General features: G+C 34.3%; 3 protein-coding genes and 1 pseudogene across 8 annotated transcripts; 1 reads left to right on the top strand and 3 right to left on the bottom strand.

Annotated features, from left to right (window-relative positions):
• Positions 1-126: 126 nt before the first annotated feature.
• On the bottom strand, positions 127-6,523 carry LOC144842449 (uncharacterized). Its single transcript, XM_078698896.1, has 4 exons — positions 6,511-6,523; positions 5,668-6,045; positions 1,015-1,053; positions 127-718 (listed from the first exon to the last, which is right to left on the bottom strand). The coding sequence occupies exons 1-4, from the start codon at positions 6,521-6,523 to the stop codon at positions 372-374; spliced, it is 777 nt and encodes a 258-aa protein (XP_078555022.1). The 3' UTR covers positions 127-371.
• On the top strand, positions 2,743-4,091 carry LOC144842450 (uncharacterized; annotated as a pseudogene).
• An 817-nt stretch (positions 6,524-7,340) lies between the features above and the next one.
• LOC144842448 (tachykinin-like peptides receptor 86C) lies at positions 7,341-8,549 on the bottom strand. The gene has a single exon (XM_078698895.1). The coding sequence runs from the start codon at positions 8,547-8,549 to the stop codon at positions 7,623-7,625; it is 927 nt and encodes a 308-aa protein (XP_078555021.1). The 3' UTR covers positions 7,341-7,622.
• Positions 8,550-17,426: 8,877 nt separating this feature from the next.
• Positions 17,427-20,173, bottom strand: LOC144842195 (adrenocorticotropic hormone receptor-like). Of its 6 annotated transcripts, none has more exons than XM_078698595.1 (3): positions 19,908-20,173; positions 19,718-19,821; positions 17,427-18,892 (listed from the first exon to the last, which is right to left on the bottom strand). In XM_078698595.1, the coding sequence occupies exons 2-3, from the start codon at positions 19,766-19,768 to the stop codon at positions 17,963-17,965; spliced, it is 981 nt and encodes a 326-aa protein (XP_078554721.1). In that variant the 5' UTR covers positions 19,769-19,821; positions 19,908-20,173; the 3' UTR covers positions 17,427-17,962. The 6 variants fall into 6 exon arrangements, with proteins under 6 accessions (XP_078554721.1, XP_078554725.1, XP_078554724.1 ...); XM_078698599.1 differs by having other exon boundaries at positions 19,731-19,821; positions 19,908-20,172; XM_078698598.1 differs by lacking the exon at positions 19,718-19,821 and having other exon boundaries at positions 19,908-20,172.
• Between the last annotated feature and the right edge of the window lie 3,786 nt (positions 20,174-23,959).

The following is a 23,959-nucleotide window of genomic DNA, read 5'->3' as shown; positions in this document are numbered from 1 at the left end:
AAATCAGCATAACAAAATAAATATTTTTTGCATAAATCGTGTAATTGCTTCATAATTTTACATATCTGAATGTTGGACTATTTCGTCTAATAAATGATATAATAAAAGATATTGTTTGAAAAAATATATATTTTTTATTCATTATTGAATCAAATGTATCAGCATAATCAAAACATCTATAATATTTGCATAAGTCTTTCCGGAATGTATTGCACTTTAATTATTGCACCATGATGAAGAGTTCTGTTCTTTAGTCCACGTGATGTGAGCTCGGCTAAGAATAGTTATGCTGAAATGTTCACTTGTTTAAACTGTCAAAAATGTCAAAGTTCACAGGATGTCAAAGTTCGTAAAAATCCACCATGGAATCTTCAGCAAAAGCAGCTAAACAGCTTTTTAAATGCTGATCGAATTCGATCACTTTTTGATTTCTTCGTTGAGGCGGCGGTTTCAACTTCTTCATTGGCAAGTTCTTTGACGGGAGCAACAGATTCTCCACGCATGACTGCTTCTATGTCGCTGTCAAAATCCCGCTGTTTCCTGAAAAAGCTTCTTTTACTTTGCTTTTTCTGTGCTTCAAAAAGATCTTCCAACAGAAACATATCTATATCAATGTCCTTTGGTGGGTTTACTGGAATACCACGTTCGATGACTGTAATTTCGGGTGTGAAGTTTACCACACAGCAATGCACATTTCTACGAGGCTCCTTAAAGTAATCTGTAAGTCGAAAAAAACCGGACAATTAAGTTCAAACTTAGGCTTACAAAAGACGACTATAAAACCCTTACATTCCGACCTGTACTAATTTTTAAAAATATAATTAAATTCTAACAATTTAGGCCTACAATATTTAAGTACAACAATTTGACTCCCATGTGTTAACATTAATTTGTATTTAGGCAGCACTGTATACTTGTTTTATGAATTGATAATCTTTAACATCTCGTCGCGTTTCAAATAGGATTGATTTATTTTGACGATATTGTTATGTGAAAACCATTAGAAATGTTTACCTGAATGATGCAGTGTAGAATATCCCGTTCCTTCATAATCTAAGAAACGAAAACGTATTATGAATATATTACATATTTTGTTTTCTTACGTAACCAGATATATATATTAAGTCTACATAATCTAAACCCATTCCCTTCAATGATCAACACTTAGCATCTACTTACCAATGGGCGGAAGGTTATCACCAGAGTATGATGGTGCATACACATCAACCGCCACAGAGTATTCATTATTGTAACCGTTGTCCTCATCATCGTCAGACGATGAAAATCCGAGTACATCCACAATATCTGACGTATTAGTTACAGAACATCTGTTCCACACCGCACGATTTTCATTCAGATCAAACTCCTGAAATTGTTTTTCATCACGAACCGGTTCAGGTTCAGGGATGTCGTCCAATGGAAAAGGATCAGGTAGCTCTTTGCCATCACGTGACACCCAAATGCAATCGGCGCACAAGTTCTTGCAATTATTTCGATGAAGTAATCGCCGACCTCTTCCTTCGACTAAATTCAGTTCATTAAGCTCAGCTTCATATGCTAATAATAGATTGAAAACAATACTAAACGTTATAATAACACAAATAAATGGTAGCATGTACGCCTATCTCTAATAAATGTCTTACATCTTACATACACCAACCAACCAAACCTACCAAAGTAAATTGTGCCGTTGTTCTCTGAAACCTTAGCTTCAAAGTCCCTACTAAGTACTAGAAGACTTGACTTGATGCCAGCCTAGTCTTATAGACTAGCCTACTAGGCCTAAGTCTCTGATATTAAAATCAACTTTTAGCCTAGATCTATAGAATTAAACTCCATGGTTATACACTTAATTTGGAATAGAAGTTGCGATAAGCCGCCCGAACATTTACCACTTAGATTTTACCTGTAGGCCTACACAATAAGAAGCTATATGAATGAGGGCTGACGATTTTATCACAATCTAAATTGAAAATTATTCCACAAATAAACGATATAACTAATACATTTTACGACAAAAGCATACCTTTTATATTCATAATCAAAGTAGTATAAAATTTATATTCAGAAATGAAATTGTTTTCTCAGAAATTCGGTATTTTAGAGAGAAATTTTTCTTAGCTTCTTGATACTTGAGAGTTATCTTTGCTATGTTTACACTTCACCATGGACAACGAGTGCGTGTTAGAACATTACGCAGAATACTGCGGTTCTTACGCACAATTGTGTATTGGCCAAATAGAACCACATGGCCTGGCAACGCACCGCGCTCAATAGCCTAAGCAACAAGAGAAAATGCGACGTGAAGGTATGAAACGGACATCTAGGCCTACTTAAATGCGAGACGGACTGATTGTCAAGGGAAACAAAGTACTGGCAACCAACAGTGATTCTAACTACAGTAGGCTATATCGTATGTGATCAAACAAAGACAGTTTATTAAAGGTAGATTCTGCATTAAGAGAAGATTACAATACAAGACTGAAGAACACCAAAGTTAAAATAAATTTAAAATATTTAGATTTAATAAAATTCAATATCACTTTTTGTAAAAATAGCAAATGATTAAAAACTTATAATTATTATTCATTATAACTAAATAAAACAATCCAAGGTATATACATCAGTGTTCAATAAACAGCAGATTCTACGACAGTTTACACTAGTTTTAACTCTGGGTTTTACGTCGAAACATTGTCAATCGGTGACGACAATCTCGCCGTACCCTACTCATACACATTGATGGGAATGGAAGAGATCTTCGAAGAAAAATATTGGCAGTTGAGTGATAATTACGTCAATAGTGGAATCCTGTCTGCAGACTTCCACAATTCAACCGGCTTGATGAAATGAAACGTAATAGGGAACAGGCGATAACCGACTATCCTGATTGGCTAAGTAGCCAAGACGCTATTGAAGGTATGATGATACATTTTAAATCCGGGTTCCCTTTGTCTTTCTATATCTATAAATAATAGGCTGTGATAAGGATTATTGTTATGGATCCATTCAATTCAAAGAATATAGGTCTAGGCCTATTCATAAGCAATAAAGTTATTTTTTACAGATGAATTAGTAATTGTGCCTATTATCTGGCCACTCGGTGCATACGGGCTTCCGAAGACCGACTCTGGTTGCCCGAAGACAACAGGCTTCACTTTCAACGAAGGGTACAGATTTCAAGATGGTGAAACCACAAGAAATGCGGCTTATAGCTCTTCTCCGCTACATTTCCCACATGGAGCTGCTAGCGATGACGTCACTCAGCACTTTTGTATGAAAACGCAATATGAGGTTACCGAGTATGACGTCAATTGGCCAAAAGGACAATACTGTGTTTTCTATCCGTCCAATGATTTGCTTTTTGTACTTAAAGTCCCATTCCCTATGTTTTCAGATCTAATTTAAGGTCATAAACTACATTAAATATAAAAATAAATACTATATGGTCCTATTGAGATAACTTTTTTCGTCTTTAAACGGTTAAAAATGTGAAAAATATGTCGATTCTAATCATTTTAGCGGCCCCCTATAAATCCCAACATGCATTGCGCGCGGATTGATATTTTTGTTTTTCTTCTGTAATTCACCAACTCTTTCGATCGATCGTGAGGCCAAAACAAATGGAAGACTTTTCAGCGAAAATATCGGGTTTCCCCCAATTTTCATCTACGGAGTCTGGCAATACTTGTTATTGAACCAACCCACACATTATTAACGAAGTTGTCTTTAATGACAGGAATGGCATCCGGTTGGATCTATTGGGATGACGAAGACAATAAAAACCAAAACAGAATAAGCGGTTCAATCCCGTCTGGCGTGTACGACACAATACAAAAATCAACTACTGCTGTAAAATCGACGGCTTTGCCGAGAACCCGATCTTTCTGCCGACCGATTCACCATTCTATCTCTTTCCGTATACACACAATTGTCAAGCTGTCGAAGGCATGAATGCTAATTTGGAATATTATAGATGGGATGACGAAGATACGTTTAATAAGGACGAAGTTAAGGGGTACCATACATATAGAGTGATTGATAACAAGGAAAACAATAAGGTGTACTATTGCTATTACACCCCTAAGTAAGCGAAAATAAACATTCACTACTATTGTATTCGTTTTCGCGTTCGTTCAAAACTGAGACTCGTATTTCAGACTAGAATAATCACTTTAACCAATAGGCCTATTTCTTCATAATTTTGAATATCTAGTTATGAATGTTGGCCTATTTTCTCTCATGACTATTGTAATAAAAGAATGTGCAATAATGTAAAAAACGATAAATTTTATTCATTATTATATCAAATTTGTCAGCATATAAAAATAGAATAATTGCATAAATATTTTTAATAATCATAATTGTTAAATATAAATCATAACTTTAAATATCTAGTGATAAAGTTGGCCTAATTTCTTTCATAAATGACTATGATAATAAAAGATAATCTGTCAATAATAAAATGTTTTATTCATTATTGTATGAAATCAGCATAACAAAATTAATATTTGCATAGGCCTAATTCGTTATAATCATTTAACCAATATTGCTTCATAATTTTACATATCTGAATGTTGGCCTATTTGGTCAAATAAATGATATAATAAAAGATATTGTTTGAAAAAATATATATTTTTTATTCATTATTGAATCAAATGTATCAGCATAATCAAAACATCTATAATATTTGCATAAGATTTCCGGAATGTATTGCACTTTAATTATTGCACCATGATGAAGAGTTCAGTCCTTTAGTCCACGTGATGTGAGATCGACTAAGAATAGTTATGCTGAAATGTTCACTCTTTTAAACTGTCAAAAAGGGACACCGATGTCAAAGTTCGTAAAAATCCACCATGAAATCTTTAGCAAAAGCAGCTAAACATCTTTTTCAATGCTGATCGAATTCGATCACTTTTTGATTTCTTCGTTGAGGCGGCTGTTTCAACTTCTTCATTGGCAAGTTCTTTGACGGGAGCAACAGATTCTCCACGCATGACTGCTTCAATGTCACTTTCAAAATCCCTCTGTTTCCTGAAAAAGCTTCTTTTACTTTGCTTTTTCTGTGCTTCAATTAGATCTTCCAACAGAAACATATCTATATCAATGTCCTTTGGTGGGTTTACTGGAATACCACGTTCGATGACTGTAATTTCGGGTGTGAAGTTTACCACACAGCAATGCACATTTCTACGAGGCTCCTTAAAGTAATCTGTAAGTCGAAAAAAACCGGACAATTAAGTTCAAACTTAGGCTTACAAAAGACGACTATAAAACCCTTACATTCCGACCTGTACTAAGTTAAAAAAATAGAATTAAATTCTAACAACTTAGGCCTACAATATTTAACTACAACAATTAGACTCCCATGTGTTAACATTGATTTGTATTTAGGCAGCACTGTATATACTCGTTTTATGAATTGATAATCTTTAACATCTCGCGTGTCAAATAGGATTGATATTTTGACAATATTGTTATATGAAAACCATTAGAAATGTTTACCTGAATGATGCATTGTAGAATATCCCGTTCCTTCATAATCTAAAAAAACGAAAAAGTATGAATATATTACATATTTTGTGGGGGTTGTGGTTGTTTAGTTCAATGATCAGCACTTTTTTCACCGTCCGTAGGCCTATTTTGTTCTTAGCATCTACTTACCGATGGGCGGAAGGATATCACCAGAGTACGATGGTGCATGCACATCAACCGTCACAGAGTATTCGTTATTGTAACTGTCGTCGTCATCATCGTCAGACGATGAAAATCCGCGTACATCCACAATATCTGACGTATTAGTTACAGAACCTCTGTTCCACACCGCACGATTTGCATTCAGATCAAACTCTTGAAATTGTTTTTCATCACGAACCGTATACGGTTCAGGGATGTCGTCGAGTGAAAAAGGATCAGGCAACTCTTTGCCATCACGTGACACCCAAATGCAATCGGCGCACAAGTTCTTGCAATTATTTCGATGAAGTAATCGCCGACCTCTTCCTTCGACTAAATTCAGTTCAGTAAGCTCAGCTTCATATGCTAATAATAGATTGAAAACAATACTAAACGTTATAATAACACAAATAAATGTTAGCGTGTTTGCCTATCTCTAATGTCTTACATCTTACCAACTATTCCACCCAAACCTACAACATCAGTATTGTACCGTAGTTCTCTGAAACCTTAGCTTCAAAGCCTCTACTAGAAGACTTGACTTGATGCCAGCCTAGTCTTATAGGCTAGCCTAAGTACTAGGCCTAGGCCTAAGTCTCTGATATTACAATCAACTTATAGCCTAGATCTATAGAATTAAACTCCATGGTTATATACACTTAGTTCGGAGTAGAAGTTGCGATAAGCCGCCCCAACAGTTGCCACTTAGATTTTACGTGTATGCCTACACAATAAGTCGCCTATGATGGCTGACGATTTTATCAAAATCTAAATTGAAAATTATTCCACAAATAAACGACATAACTAACAAATGTTACGACAAAAGCATACCTTTTATATTCATAATGAAAGTAGTATAAAATTTATTTTCAGAAATGAAATTGTTTTCTCAGAAATTCGGTATTTTAGAGAGAAATTTTTCGTAGCTTCTTGATACTTGAGAGTTATCTTTGCTTTGTTTACACTTCACCATGGACAACGAGAGCGTGTTAGAACATTACGCAGAATACCGCGGTTCTTACGCACAATTGTGTATTGGCCAAATAGAACCACATGGCCTGGCAACGCACCGCGCTCAACACCATAAGCAACGAGAGAAAAAGCGACGTAAAAGTAAAACGGACATCTAGGCCTACTTATGTGAGACGGACGTGATTGTCAAGGGAAACAAAATACCGACAACCAACAATGATTCTAACTACAGTAGGCTATAGGCTATGCGTCTAGCACACGATATTACAGTTTATTATTGTAAACTGTCGGTTGTTTATTGAACACTGATTTATATACCTTGGATTGGTTTATTTGGTTATAATTAATAATAATTATAAGTTTTTAATCTTTTTCTATTTTTACAATCAAGTATATTGAATTTTATTAACTCTAAATATTTTTTATGTATTTTAACTTCGATAGTTTGTTATATTATTATTTTACTTGTATTGTAATCTTCTCTTTGGTTAATTTAAAGATAATGTATAGAAACTTCCCTTAATAAACTTTATTTGTTTGATCACATACGTGTCGTTATAGTAGTGATATGACATCATCATGTCCAATGGGCACTTCACATTTTGTTGTCACATAACATGTGTTAGTGTAGACAAGGCTTTATATTTCAAACCTGAATGTGGGGCCATTTAAATGGATGTTTAATTGATTAAACATGATTAGAAAGTCTTTAAAAACATTATTGTCTAATTATCTATGAATATCTATGTATAATTATGGCCTAGGTCATGCACAACATGCACTCTTTATTTAAAAGGCTAAAATGTTAAACTAAATGAGTAGGTAATTTTAGAAAGGTTCGATATTCATTATACCACGATCATCGTCATTGTTTTTTCAGCTATGATCATTACTTGCGATAGTCAGTTAGAATCTATTTAGTGACAGCTGCAGAATCGAGTGCGATACAAATGATAGAGTAACGGAAGTATCTATACTGTTGTGTTAGACGTTGTCGGCTGTGAAGGAACCTGTTTTTGGTTGTATTCTTTCTTATCCTCATTCTTTTTAAAACAGCATATGAGATCAAACACTCCTTCCTTTGCACCAGGCAGACTATACCAGTAAATGAAAGGATTAATGAAGGAATTACTCAAACAAATACAATACATTATGTTCAGAACAGATTTGTTTTCGTTAACACTTTCAGAAAACAAAGCGATTACCAAAAAACAACACAGTGGAACCCAGCAAATGGTTGAAGCCACCAGCAAAATTATGAACGATCGAATCAACTTTTTTGATCTTCCAATGACGTTCTGTCCAAGATTTGCCGTAACGGTGCGATCGTTACTGGTAAGCGCCTTCGATATTTTAAAGTACATAATATAATTTGCGATCAGTATAACCATGGTCAATGCACACATGGCAAATCGAGTCCATTCATTGTATACAATTGCGTAGAGTGCTACCGTAGCAGACATTGTCAGGATCCAGTAGGAAAAGCAGACGATTATGCATCGTTTAAAAGTTATGATATTTTTATAGGTAAACGGCGCGGCGACGATCGCGATGTACCGTTCAACACTGACGGCACAAATGCTAAAAACGGACACAAGAAACATCGCTTCCAGAATCGCACCGAACGACGGCGAGTTGTACACCTTTTCGAAGTAGACCAAACATGAAAGGACGCCGACTATGAAATCTGCCAGGGAAAGACTAAATAAAAATACGTTTCTCTTTTTACGGAATCGTTTCGAACTGCTGAAAATAAGTAGAGCGATAGCATTTTCAATTGCGGCCATGATACCAATGATAGAGTAAGTAACAACTGTAACGCTGAGTTCATCTCGCGCTATGAACGTATCCGTAATATGTGTAGTGTTTTCGTAATCCATGTATGTGTCTTCATTCATCTTACTAAAATAAAGAAAAACAAAATATGATGCTGTATTATTTAATACTCTTCGTCGTTTGAACACAGCACATCATTCTCATAGATCAAGGTCAGAACATAAACTTGAACAATACAATAAGGAAATCTTTCAATCCCCAATTCAAACACGTGGTTTAGTCACGTGTCATGTCACTCATTAACCAATAGATCACATTTTAATTTCATTCTGTCAACTTGGAAGTTATTGATGAATCTAGTCTATACACACAATTGTCAAGCTGTCGAAGGCATGAATGTTAATATAATAATAATAATAATATCCTGGATTTATATAGCGCCTAATGTTGTGAAACCTCTAAGCGCTGTACATAAATAAATATGAAAAAAGGGAAATCCAACCATGCCAAAAAAAAACCCCAAACCGCAGTAAGGGGATACGCCTTCATCGCTAACCAGGGATCGGTCTAATTGAACCCCGGTCAGCACCAGTTGTGTCTCGGTCATCCCGGACTCAGGCGCCTCCTGCCCTACAAAAATAGATCTAAAACAATCTAGGTGGAATGGAAAAGGAGAAAAAAGGAGATAAAAATGGAATTTTATAGATGGGATGACGAAGATACATTTAATAATGACGAAGTTAAGGGGTACCATCCATATAGAGTGAATGATAACAACCCTAAGTAAGCGAGAAAATACAAATTCACAATTGTTTTATTCGTTTTCGCGCTCATCCAAAACTAAGACTCGTATCTCAGACTAGAATCATCATTTTAACCAATAATTTCTTCATAATTTTAAATATCTAGTTATAAATGTTGGCATATTTTCTCTCATGAATATGGTAAAAAAAGAATGTGCAACAATGTAAAAAAAATAAATTGTATTCAATATTTTATCAAATTTGTCAGCATATAAAAATAGAATAATTGCATAAATATTTTTAATAATCATAATTGTTAAATATAAATCATAATTTGAAATATCTAGTAATAAAGTTGGCCTAATTTCTTTCCTAAATGACTATAATGATAATAAAAGATAATCTGTCAATATAAAAAAATGTTTTATTCATTATTGTATGAAATCAGCATAACAAAATAAATATTTGCATAATTCGTTTAATAATCATTTAACCAATATTGCTTCATAATTTTAAATATCTGAATGTTGGCCTTGGTCAAATAAATGATATAATAAAAGATAATGTTTCAAAAATATATATTTTTTATTCATTATTGTATCAAATTTATCAGCATAATCAAAACATCTATAATATTTGCATAAGTCTTTCCGGAATGTATTGCACTTTAATTATTGCACCATGATGAAGAGTTCAGTTCTTTAGTCCACGTGATGTGAGCTCGACTAAGAATAGTTATGCTGAAATGTTCACTCTTTTAAACTGTCAAAAAGGGACACCGATGTCAAAGTTCACAAGATGTCAAAGTTCGTAAAAATCCACCATGAAATCTTTAGCAAAAGCAGCTAAACATCTTTTTCAATGCTGATCGAATTCGATCACTTTTTGATTTCTTCGTTGAGGCGGCGGTGTCAACTTCTTCATTGGCAAGTTCTTTGACGGGAGCAACAGATTCTCCACGCATGACTGCTTCAATGTCACTTTCAAAATCCCTCTGTTTCCTGAAAAAGCTTCTTTTACTTTGCTTTTTCTGTGCTTCAATTAGATCTTCCAACAGAAACATATCTATATCGATGTCCTTTGGTGGGTGTACTGGAATACCACGTTCAATGACTGTAATTTCTGGTGTGAAGTTTACCGCACAGCAATGGACATTTCTACGAGGCTCCTTAAAGTAATCTGTAAGTCGAAAAAAACCGGACAATTAAGTTCAAACTTAGGCTTACAAAAGACGACTATAAAACCCTTACATTCCGACCTGTACTAAGTTAAAAAAATAGAATTAAATTCTAACAACTTAGGCCTACAATATTTAACTACAACAATTAGACTCCCATGTGTTAACATTGATTTGTGTTTAGGCAGCACTGTATATACTCGTTTTATGAATTAATCTTTAACATCTCTCGTGTCAAATAGGATTGATTTATTTTCACGATATTGTTATATGAAAACCATTAGAAATGTTTACCTGAATGATGCAGTGTAGAATATCCCGTTCCTTCATAATCTAAAAAAACAAAAAAGTATGAATATATTACATATTTTGTTTTCTTACGTAACCAGATATATATATTAAGTCTACATAATCTAAACCCATTCACTTCAATGATCAACACTTAGCATCTACTTACCAATGGGCGGAAGGATATCACCAGAGTACGATGGTGCATGCATATCAACCGTCACAGAGTATTCGTTATTGTAACCGTTGTCCTCATCATCGTCAGACGATGAAAATCCGAGTACATCCACAATATCTGACGTATTAGTTACAGAACCTCTGTTCCACACCGCACGATTTGCATTCAGATCAAACTCCTGAAATTGTTTTTCATCACGAACAGTTAAAGTATGCGGTTCAGGGATGTCGTCCAGTGGAAAAGGATCAGGTAGCTCTTTGCCATCACGTGACACCCAAATGCAATCGGCGCACAAGTTCTTGCAATTATTTCGATGAAGTAATCGCCGACCTCTTCCTTCGACTAAATTCAGTTCAGTAAGCTCAGCTTCATATGCTAATAATAGATTGAAAACAATACTAAACGTTATAATAGCACAAATAAATGTTGCGTGTACGCCTATCTCTAATGTCTTACATCTTACCAACTACCCAAACCTACAAAATCAGTAAATTGTGCCGTTGTTCTCTGAAACCTTAGCTTCAAAAGCCTCTACTAGAAGACTTGACTTGATGCCAGCCTAGTATTATAGGCTAGCCTACTAAGCCTAGGCCTAAGTCTCTGATATTAAAATCAGCTTTTAGCCTAGATCTATAGAATTAGACTCCATGGTTATACACTTAGGAATAGAAGTTGCGATAAGCCGCCCCAACAGTTACCACTTAGATTTTACCTGCAGGCCTACACAATAAGTCGCCTATGATGGCTGACGATTTTATCAGAATTTAAATTTAAAATTATTCCACAAATAAACGATATAACTAACAAATGTTACAACAAAAGCATACCTTTTATATTCATAATGAAAGTAGTATAAAATTTATTTTCAGAAATGAAATTGTTTTCTCAGAAATTCGGTATTTTAGAGAGGAATTTTTCGTAGCTTCTTGATACTTGAGAGTTATCTTTGCTATGTTTACACTTCACCATGGACAACAAGTGCGTGTTAGAACATTACGCAGAATACTGCGATTCTTACGCACAATTGTGTATTGGCCAAATAGAAACACGTGGTCTGGCAACGCACCGCGCTCAATAGCCTAAGCAACAAGAGAAAATGCGACGTGACGGACATCTACTTATGCGAGACGGACTGATTGTCAAGGGAAACAAAGTACCGACAACCAACAATGATTCTAACTACAGTAGGCTATAACGTATGTGATCAAACAAAGAAAGTTTATTAAAGGAAGATTCTGCATTAAGAGAAGATTACAATACAAGACTGAAGAACACAAAAGTTAAAATAAATTTAAAATATTTAGATTTAATCAAATTCAATATCACTTGATTATAAAAATAGCAAACAAATAAACCAATACAAGGTATTATAAATCAGTGTTCAATAAACAGCCGATTCTTCGAAAGTTTACAGTAATAAACTGTAATATAATGTGTGATAAACGCATTAAAGCTCTGTCTACACTATCAAATTTGACAAAAAAAAGTGCGATGTGCCCAAATAATGGTAGTGATATACCCAAATATGGTAGTGATATGACATCATCATGTCCAATGGACACTTCACATTTTGTTGTCACATAACATGTGTTAGTGTAGACAAGGCTTTATATTTCAAACCTAAATGTGGGGTGATTTAAAGGATGTTTAATTGATTAAACAGTATTGTCAAATTAACTATGAATATCTATGTATAATTATGGCCTAGGTCATGAACAACAAGCAATCTTTATTTAACAGGCTAAAATGTTAAACTAAATGAGTAGGTAATTTTAGACATGTTCGATCTTCATTATACCACGATCATCGTCATTGTTTTTTCAGCTATGCTCATTACTTGCGATAGTCAGTTAGAATCTATTTAGTGACAGCTGCAGAATCGAGTGCGATACAAACGATAGAGTAACGGAAGTATCTATACTGTTGTGTTAGACGTTGTCGGCTGTGAAGGAACCTGTTTTTGGTTGTATTCTTTCTTATCCTCATTCTTTTTAAAACAGCATATGAGATCAAACACTCCTTCCTTTGCACCAGGCAGACTATACCAGTAAATGAAAGGATTAATGAAGGAATTACTCAAACAAATACAATACATTATGTTCAGAACAGATTTGTTTTCGTTAACATTTTCAGAAAACAAAGCGATTACCAAAAAACAACACAGTGGAACCCAGCAAATGGTTGAAGCCACCAGCAAAATTATGAACGATCGAATCAACTTTTTTGATCTTCCAATGACGTTCTGTCCAAGATTTGCCGTAACGGTGCGATCGTTACTGGTAAGCGCCTTCGATATTTTAAAGTACATAATATAATTTGCAATCAGTATAACCATGGTCAATACACATATGGCAAATCGAGTCCATTCATTGTATACAATTGCGTAGAGTGCTACCGTAGCAGACATTGTCAAGATCCAGTAGGAAAAGCAGACGATTAGGCAGCGTTTAAAAGTTATGATATTTTTATAGGTAAACGGCGCGGCGACGATCGCGATGTACCGTTCAACACTGACGGCACAAATGCTAAAAACGGACACAAGAAACATCGCTTCCAGAATCGCACCGAACGACGGCGAGTTGTACACCTTTTCGAAGTACACCAAACATGAAAGAACGCCGACTAGGAAATCTGCCAGGGAAAGACTAAATAAAAATACGTTTCTCTTTTTACGGAATCGTTTCGAACTGCTGAAAATAAGCAGAGCGATAGCATTTTCAATTGCGGCCATGATACCAATGATAGAGTAAGTAACAACTGTAACGCTGAGTTCATCTCGCGCTATGAACGTATCCGTAATATGTGTAATGTTTTCGTAATCCATGTATGTGTCTTCACTCATCTTACTAAAATAAAGAAAAACAAAATATGATGCTGTATTATTTAATACCCTTCGTCGTTTGTACACAGCACATCATTTTCATTGATCAAGGTCAGAACATAAACTTGAACAATACATTAAGGAAATCTTTACAGTCGGAAAGCCGCGTTGGTAACGCATCACTGATTTCATTCATTGTGAGGGCGCGCTTCGTGGAAAATGTTGGAATTTTTGCTATTTTAGTACACTTAGAAAATGGTATAATTTTGATATTAAATGAAATCAATAAACGTATTTCAATAGTTGAACTACAAGCGTAAATAATGATAAAAACTGTGATCTAAATTCCACAGATTTTTTGTTTCAAGAAATATCATTATTTTATGTATAAACTTTTTTACTTTAATTTTTTTTTAAATGAAGGTAAAAAATCATTAAATTTCATATTTTCTAGATAAGGTTTCAAAGCGAATTTAAAATCCTTTCAAGATAAACTATTAAGCTATCTATTAAAATAAAAATCTAATTTTAAGCTTTCTTGGGATGCAACTCCCACTAATCAAACCAAACCTACTACGTTTCTGTTCTGTTTCGATCGAAAAATCGCCATTTTGAAACTTTGTTTACGTTTTACGAAGCTGGTACGAATCGTCCCGGACCGAATCGTGTCTGTGTTCAATACGGTTTTCATGCAGGCGTATTACGTCATAGGCCTAAGATTTCAATTTGCTCCCCGATTATTGTTCTATTTGGTTTCTGAGCTAGGAAAGGCTACCTACTATAATTACTTACTTGATTTCTAGCCTAGCTAGGCCTAAAAATAGTATTTTCTAGGCCTAGCTAGGCTGAGTAATTCTGATATAATACTAATATTAGATAGGTAGGCCTACCCTAGTGAGTGTTAATAATAGTAGCTGGGTATTCTATAGTCTAGGCTGGTGGTAGGTCTATCCCAGCTCTGCTCATATACCAAGCAAGAAGAAGCCTGAAGGAGAAACTAGGCCCAGAACAAATAAAAAACTGTTAAAAAAACAATAAATGGAAAAAAAAAAAAAAAAAAAACATTTTCAATTTATATATGGGGAATGTTTTATAAAATCGGGCATGTTTGTTTCAGAGACTCAAACGTGTATTTTTATATGGTCATGTTTTTAAAAAAGATAATTATGGGCCCAGCTGAAACCAAGATATAAAAATATAAGTCCATCATTTACTTGAGTATTGTTACAGTGATTGGTTGGTACTCAGTATTTCAGTATCTGGCAGTAAATGTCACACTTGTATATAAATATTACTTTATTAGATACAACTTGCATTTCACACAAGCAACCAATTTTTTTTTTACGTATACAGAATGTGAAAAAGCAGTTTTTAATACAAATATCTTTCAAACAATACTGATATAAATAGTAAATACTACTACTGTATATATTATTTAAATAGCACCTTGTTCATCAAACATAACAAACTAGCTAGGCCTATATCATATTAACTTACGTGAGTCTTACGGTTGTACTGATTTTATGATTGTTTTATATGTTTATATTGTATGTATCTGTGTGACTCTGGTTAATAAAGTAAATCAATCAATCAATTGCAACTTAATTTATATCTTATCATTGACTGATCTGAAACGCTTCTAAAACTTGAATGCGTATGAATCAGCTGCAGCAATGATATTGAAATCGAGAAAACCATTACAGCTTCCACCGTCCAACCTCATATTGAAGAACGAGACAGAAAATCGTCGAGTCTTGATACCAACAAAAAACCTAAAATGAATAGCTGAAATGTAATGAATGAAACTATTTAAATAATTGTCACTATGATATGAACAAAACATTGCATCGTTATACAGTATAATTATTCAACAACCTGAAAACATTTTCAGATATAGGCCTACCATGAAAAAGCAGCAAATACAAAATTTGCTTATGTCTGTTTATTGTAATAATTATTAATATTATAAATAAATTGTACCCCTCAGTTGTCAATAATTTTACTATAAATAAATATTTAACTAGGCCTATATAGAATAGGTAGGCCTATACCTGTATCAGGCTGCGATTTGCTTAATTATCTTTTTAAAACTTCCCAATGCATCTTCAATATAGAGTAGGATTGTAACGATACTTTAATAATACTAAATTGTAACTAAAGTATTTAAATTATTAACAGAACATGTTACTAGGCCTAGGCCGATATAATACGACAACGATCCACCAGGTCGTGCATATACTCACCTACAACAACCACAATCAACACATCATGCACCACACACGACGGAACTAGTGCCGCGAGACGTAACAATATATGACATGAGGACCTTTTTTAAAATGTTCGCTATAGGAAGCTTAAATAGGGTTTCAAGCCAATTTTAACGTAAAACAGACTATTGATACTTACTCTATCCATATACGTCGGTTTTTTGGTAATTCACTGTATGGGATGCAAATCCCACTAATGGAAAATTTGTAAACAAACACCTGTTAGAAAACTTCAGTTTTGACGGACGCACACGAACTTTGGAAAGAAATTGTCGCTGACAACAAATCCAACAAATTATTCAGAAAATTAGGTGACCTGCGACATCTTAAACATATAAGGAACTGATCTTACCATATATGGTTAATTTTTCGCCTACTAATGTTTATTAAACAGCTATTAAATGACGTATACTTTATGCTAATGTTTTCGCGCGAAACGTTGATGCTTCTGTGCCGAGAGAGGGCTTCTAAAATTTATGACGTCATGCGAAGTCGAAAATTCAGCGATAACGGTCATATTTCCCAACGCGGCTCTCCGACTGTTTAAATCCCCAAATTCAAATACGGGGTTTAGTCACGTGTCTACCGCGTACATATTAAACCCACGTTAACCACTAGATCACATTTAATTTCCTTCTGTCAACTTGGAAGTTATGGATGAATCTAGGCTACTGGCATACACTGTCTTGTCTCGTGTTTGTTACAACAAACACCGTGCAGTATTTGGTATTAGTCTGTCAATGAAGTCACGCTGACATGATGACAAAACACAACATTCCAACTTCAACTAAATTAATAATTGATTAAATTACTATACACTACCCAAAGGCAGTTAGGTTTAAACAACAAAAATAAGCATAACTGCGGTTATTATTAATTATGTAGGTAGGTCGGTAGTAGTCGAAACTAAAGCCGTGTTGCCATCTCCATTTTATTTAGCGTTTTGGCCAGACCCGACTTCATTATGACGAGTCTGAATTGCTTTCCCAGTAGGCCTGTTTATTAAAAAGTGAGGAGGAACAAGGACTCAACACTGCAGTGAACGGACCGGAGCTTAAACACTAGATATTCATCTATGATTTAGGCCTACCATAAACACAATGTTAAGCCGATATTTTTAAAAAATAATTGACTGAAATATTAACCTACCTGTGATGCAACAGTTCGTAGAATCTAACGGTAAGGTAACGTATTAATTGCACCCTCGGTTACACACTGTTCTTGATGACATCAAAAGTATTGATAAAGGTGTGACGTATACGAGGGCATCATCGGTTGGATGAATGGAATACAATTGATTTATTACTAATTAGTAAACACATTTGCTGGTATTATTATTATGTTTTTGCTGCGTGCACTTAAGGGATATCGAGTGAGAAAATGATAGTCAGCATATATTGGGTTTATTTGGTTAAAATTTAACAGCATTGTAATTGTTTCAGAAAACAACGACTGCAGGCCATTAGTAGTCTATCCAGTTCAAGTAACCAGGGCAACGTCAACACTGAAATAACTCTGACGAATATTCGTTTTCAAAGGATTTAATAAAAGCAATTACTTTCTAAGATACATTTAATTTTATTGGTTGTTTTTGTGTTTGTATCGGCCGAAAAATCACTATACTAAATTTTAAATTAGCTATATATCTTCATCAGTTTTGTTTGAAATCTTTGGGTAAAAATATACGTAGTATACAGTAATCTTAATATTGGATTATACAGGAGATTGGTAGTATTCGCGAAAAGAAAAGTATTTTGGCACACATGACGTGTCATAATTACTATACTTGTCATTAAAGATACTTGTATTATGTAATATAAAAATATACGTAGTATACAGTAATCTTAATATTAAATTATAGCAGATTGGTAAGCAAGATACATTTCGTTTCGTTCTGTTGCAGTAGAATAACTCTCATGATATGGTTCTTTGTATGACCAGAGAACGCATTTCTCAACATGGTATGATACAACATAACAGAGAACTGAAGTGAATGCAATCTGTTGTCTGCCAACTAAGTTACCTGCATGAGCACAGATGATGATACAAATAAGATTATGACTAAACAGCCGTGACTGCAGTAGAAGTTGTCGGGTTCCTTGTATGATCATCATCCTTCTCAGAAACACTCTTAATGCAGCAAACAAGAGAACGGAGCGCTTCCTTCATACCGGGCAGACGATACCAGTATATGTATGGATTTATGAAAGAGTTGCACAGAGATACACAGTAAAGTACGTTTAAAACATACGCATTTTCATCAACATTTTCAGAAAATACAGCGATTATATAAAAACAACAAAGAGGAAGCCAGCATACTGTGGCGATTACAAGTAAAATGATGAAAGATTGAATCAGCCGCTTGGATCTTCCAATAACGTTCTGTCCAAGATTTTGTGTGACGTCATGGTCGTTGGCAGAAAGAACTCTTGATATTTTGAAGTATAGGATATAATTAGCGATAATTGAAACTAACGTGACAATGCAAAATGCCAGCCGTGTCCATTTATCGTATGTAAACGAATAGACTCCAATGACGATCGCTATTGTTAAAACCCAGTAAAGAAAACAGACGATAATGCATTTTTTGAAAGTTACGATATGTTTGTAGGTAAACGGCGCGGCAACAATCGCAATGTATCGTTCTATGCAGACGGCACTTATGCTGATCATGGACACAAGGAACATTGCATCTAAAATGGAGCCAAACATGTTTGATTTGTAAAATGTTTCAAAAAAGACTAAAAATGACAAAATGCCGACTGTAAAATCTGCCAGTGTGAGACTGAATAAAAATACATTTCTCTTTTTACGGAATCGTTTTGAACTGATGACGATGAGTATGGCGACTGCATTCTCGGCAGCTGCCAACACGCCGATGATAGCGTAAATAAAGTATGGAACGCTTAATTCGTCATCGCCATCAGGTGGAACTGGATATGCAAGCGTATCATTACTAAAATTCATACTTCCTTTCTGTGGTTCGTTTTCCTGTAAGTAAGAATAAGCAACTGGCTTTAGTGATAAAATAATTTACCTGATTTTCTTCTACCAATCCATTTAAAAATCAATGATCCACAACGTAATCAAACTATTTTATATACAGATTTACTTTTTATTGATGGAGATTAGGCTTTTAAAAGGCTGTGCTCGGACTTTTGCCACGTAAAGCCTCACGTTGCACAACATTCTCAAAATGATTACAAAATATTAAACGTGCAATAGAATGATTATTATTATTATAATTATTATTATTCATATGGCACGAGTAGGAAATTAACCAATCAATTAATAGTAAGAATATAAATAACAAGGAAAATGGAAAACCAGGATGTAATACAGACGCGTGGGTACAGTCCTACAGCGCATCCATTGTGTTTGCGCTCCCTAGATCAGCTCCTGATTATGTAGGCCTACATAATATTACCATTATTGTTACGGAGATCTTAATAAACAAAGCGTTTAGTAGCAATACATTATGTACACACCAGTCATTTTGATATATTGAGTTTAAATATCCCATTAATAAAGATTACTAATGCAAGTGTGTAAAGAAAGCATATATTGGGCCCGGTATCTTTCTCTATGGATATACATTCATAAGACAAGAAATATTTACATTCAGCACTTATGTATGTTTTGTTCCGTGACGCATGTTCAGAAAAAAAGTTGATAAAGTATATAGGCATATCAACATTATTTGCCCTATGTCACTTGAAATTTCGGTTCGTCGAAAAATTGAAATGTAATACCAACATGTGTCCTAGATGCTGCCCGTCCGTGTCCCTACATTATTTCCTTATTGGTCCGACTTACCCATGTAACATACCTATGGGTTGTTAGAGCCACGTCTACGGTCTGTTGCATTCAGTTTGCAGATGGAAGACAGCAATGTTGGTAGGCATGCTTGCTTGCTCTCGCTACACAATAATATACATAATACAACGGCGTCATAACCTTTTCATCAAACAATGGGCTTATTCTGTTGAAAAATCAAAATACTTACACAACACACACCTCAATGAATTAGAGCCAAACACAACCCGTGGAGTAGGCCTACGAACAATCTTGTGCTGTAGCCTTCACTACCTCGATTTACTTTACGATTAAATACCACCCTGCGTCACATGCCTAGCAGATATCAGTAGTAATTTTAAAAGTTGCTGGTTGGCGAATTTAATCGGAAAATATTCTATCAAATACTTCCCGTTGGAAAGCAAGAAATATAGTTGTTCTGTCGATGTGGGTCAAGAATGTCGAACAATAATTGTAAACGTTACGTCACGTTAATTGCTCATTCAACCGTTAATTGAATTGAAGGTTGGTCCTACTCACTATAAGCCTATTTAGCCTGGGTGCAGAACAGTTAATATACACATTTGCGGGAAAAAAGTATAGGAAAATTTTTTTTTGGTTTTTCTGATAGAGTATACCATATAGAATGTCAGAAAAAAAATCCCCATCCCAGGGTCTTGGGGAAAATTTTTTACGGCACTTTTAAATTTTGGCCTATATAACACACACAAATTCCTATTAACACACACAAATACCTATATATAGGGGATAGGGAAAATCAATTAACAGTTTTTGTTACTTGGAGTTGTGTTTTAATGATTAAAATTAGTAGAGGCTTACTTTAATAACTACTTCTCATAGTAGTTGATGAATCAAGTCGATACGATGACATCATCATGCCAGAATCCAATATGGCGTCCAATTTGGCGGGAAAAATAGGGTATTGCTAAACCCCGCAAACCCCCCGCAAACCTCCAAAAAAACATAGCAAACCCCACCGAACCAACATAAAAGTGATTGAATCATGAAGTGTACGACCCAGTGGGTATATAAAATATTAAATTTCTACTGTTAACTACTTATTTTGGGGATAAAACATCATTTTTTGGTTAAAAATTAGAAATCATTTTTTACCAAAAAATGATGTTTTACCCCGAAAATAAGTAGTTTACAGTAGAAATTTAATTTTTTTTTTACATGGATATACCAGTGGGTCGTACACTATATGATTCAATCACTTTTATTATGTTGGTTCGGTGGGGTTTGCTATAATTTTTTGGAGGTTTGCAGGGTTTAGCAATCATTTTTGACCAAAAAATTATGTTTTACCCCAAAAATAAGTAGTTAACAGTAGAAATGTAATTATTTTTTTTGACATGGATATGCCCAGTGGGTCGTACACTACATGATTCAATCACTTTTATTATGTTGGTTCAGTTAACTACTTATTTTGGGGATAAAACATCATTTTTTGGTTAAAAATTAGAAATCATTTTTTACCAAAAAATGATGTTTTACCCCAAAAATAAGTAGTTAACAGTAGAAATTAAATTTTTTTTTTACATGGATATACCCAGTGGGTCGTACACTACATGATTCAATCACTTTTATTATGTTGGTTCGGTGGGGTTTGCTATATTTTTTTGGAGGTTTGCAGGGTTTAGCAATCATTTTTGACCAAAAAATTATGTTTTACCCCAAAAATAAGTAGTTAACAGTAGAAATTTAATTTTTTTTTTACATGGATATACCAGTGGGTCGTACACTATATGATTCAATCACTTTTATTATGTTGGTTCGGTGGGGTTTGCTATAATTTTTTGGAGGTTTGCAGGGTTTAGCAATCATTTTTGACCAAAAAATTATGTTTTACCCCAAAAGTAAGTAGTTAACAGTAGAAATTTAATTTTTTTTTTTGACATGGATATGCCCAGTGGGTCGTACACTACATGATTCAATCACTTTTATTATGTTGGTTCAGTTAACTACTTATTTTGGGGATAAAACATCATTTTTTGGTTAAAAATTAGAAATCATTTTTTACCAAAAAATGATGTTTTACCCCAAAAATAAGTAGTTAACAGTAGAAATTAAATTTTTTTTTTACATGGATATACCCAGTGGGTCGTACACTACATGATTCAATCACTTTTATTATGTTGGTTCGGTGGGGTTTGCTATATTTTTGTGGAGGTTTGCAGGGTTTAGCAATCATTTTTGACCAAAAAATTATGTTTTACCCCAAAAATAAGTAGTTAACAGTAGAAATTTATTATTTTTTTTAAATGGATATACCCAGTGGGTTGTACACTACATGATTCAATCACTTTTATGTTGGTTCGGTGGGGTTTGCTATGTTTTTTTGGAGGTTTGCGGGGGTTTGCGGGGTTAGCAATACCCTGTTTTTCCCGCCAAATTGGACGCCATATTGGATTCTGGCATGATGATGTCATTGTTATCGACTCGATTTATCAACTACTATGAGAAGTAGTTTTTAAAGTAAGCCTCAGCTAATTTTAATCATCATAACACAACTCCAAGTAAAAAAAAACGTGAATTGATTTCCCTATCCCCTATATATATAGGTATTTGTGTGTATTAATATAAATTTGTGTGTGTTATATAGGCCAAAACTTAAAAGTGCCGTAAAAAAATTTCCCCAAGACCCTGGGATGGGGATTTTTTTTTCTGACATTCTATATGGTATACTCTATCAGAAAAACCCCAAAAAATTTTTCCTATACTTTTTTCCCGCTAAATTTGTACTGCACCCAGGCTAATTTTGACACAATACCGGAGATGATGTTTCGAGATTTATGTATGATTACATTTTACGATCTACGTTAGATTTACATCAAGTGAAATTGATATTTTGAAGAAATATCTAACCGCGTTCAAAAGGCTATTCAATTTCACGACTAGGCCCCAATTTGATTTAAAATGCGGGTACTGTCGTCTTATTAGGAACGTGGTTTGTCACAAAATGACAGTTTAACTAAAAGTTAGTGTCAATAGAGTTAACCTAATAAAACAAAAAAAAACAACAAAACATATTTTGTTACAGCGAGAAGGTTTATTTCAAATTTAATCCAATATTTTATATTTGAGAATAATCTTAAATTTATAACATTTTAAAACGACGCAAATACGTAGAAATTGTCGAATCATGATGGTCTATATATTCAAATTAAATTCAGTTGTACGTAAGAATTACGATATAACGATTCACCAATCAGCAACGAAGGCGTCAAGATTCCAAGTTTGGCCCTCTGAAAAAGGAAGGTTAGGCCTACAGAGTGATGTAGGCCTAGGTTGCGACATTTTGGGGCCGTCTGACTTTACTTCTTTTTCTTTTCTCTTCTACAGCAACATACAAATCATTGAGTTCTTCTTTCATTCCTGGTAAACGGTACTAGTAAACAATTGAGTTAATAACTGAAATACTCAAAGCTAAGCAATATAAGGAGTCCTCTACAGCTATGGTACAAACAACACAATTTAAAAAAAGTCCCAAATGGCACCCGTTTATTCTAGGCTCTGAAAGAAAGTTTATAAATAGCAAATATTTCTTATGTAGGTCTACGTCTTTCTGTGCCGTAAGGTATTATTGTGAGTATAAATAGAATGGGGTGCCCGTACTATAGAAGGTTGAATGAGCACTAGGCCCTATCGTCTTAATATTTAGTTCAGAAATCAAAATATATCCATGAATATCCAGACAATAGGCCTACTATATTATCAAATATATATTCGTTAAACATTCATATTAAAAGAAAGACTTTTTAAAACTGTTTAGAAGTCGAAACATCTTATTCAAGGTGTAAGCCTACCCATCTCTGGCAGTCGACCTACTACAATCAGGACAATTTCATGGCTTCTGTCCGTACCGGTAATCGTACCATTTCAGCCTGTCTTGATTTTAGCAATCATAACATGTAGGCCTAGACTACCTTACTTTGTTTGCTGATGTGAGTTGTTGATTGATATTGATATTACGTAAATCACAGTTTTGAAAAGATACTGATAATAAATACATTTACGTAAAATCTTTAATTCACAATCGATTTGAGTCACGTTTTTATTGTTTTCTAAATCCTTTCAGGAAATCATTTATTCTACCCTATTGTTGAATAGGAACTTCGCTAAGTCCGAGTAAACAAGGACAAATAACAGATAAAGGATAGATAAAGGATAATCATTGTTCACATTTAATACATGTACATCTCTATTTGAATTGATAATAAAGTATTGCCTATAAAATAC

The sequence above is a fragment of the Antedon bifida genome, chromosome 5 (genome assembly GCF_963402885.1).
Source record: "Antedon bifida chromosome 5, ecAntBifi1.1, whole genome shotgun sequence".
In the NCBI taxonomy this organism is placed as follows: domain Eukaryota; kingdom Metazoa; phylum Echinodermata; class Crinoidea; order Comatulida; family Antedonidae; genus Antedon; species Antedon bifida.
The sequence above is the reverse complement of the archived record's forward strand: the minus strand, read 5'-3'. Positions and strand labels throughout refer to the sequence as shown.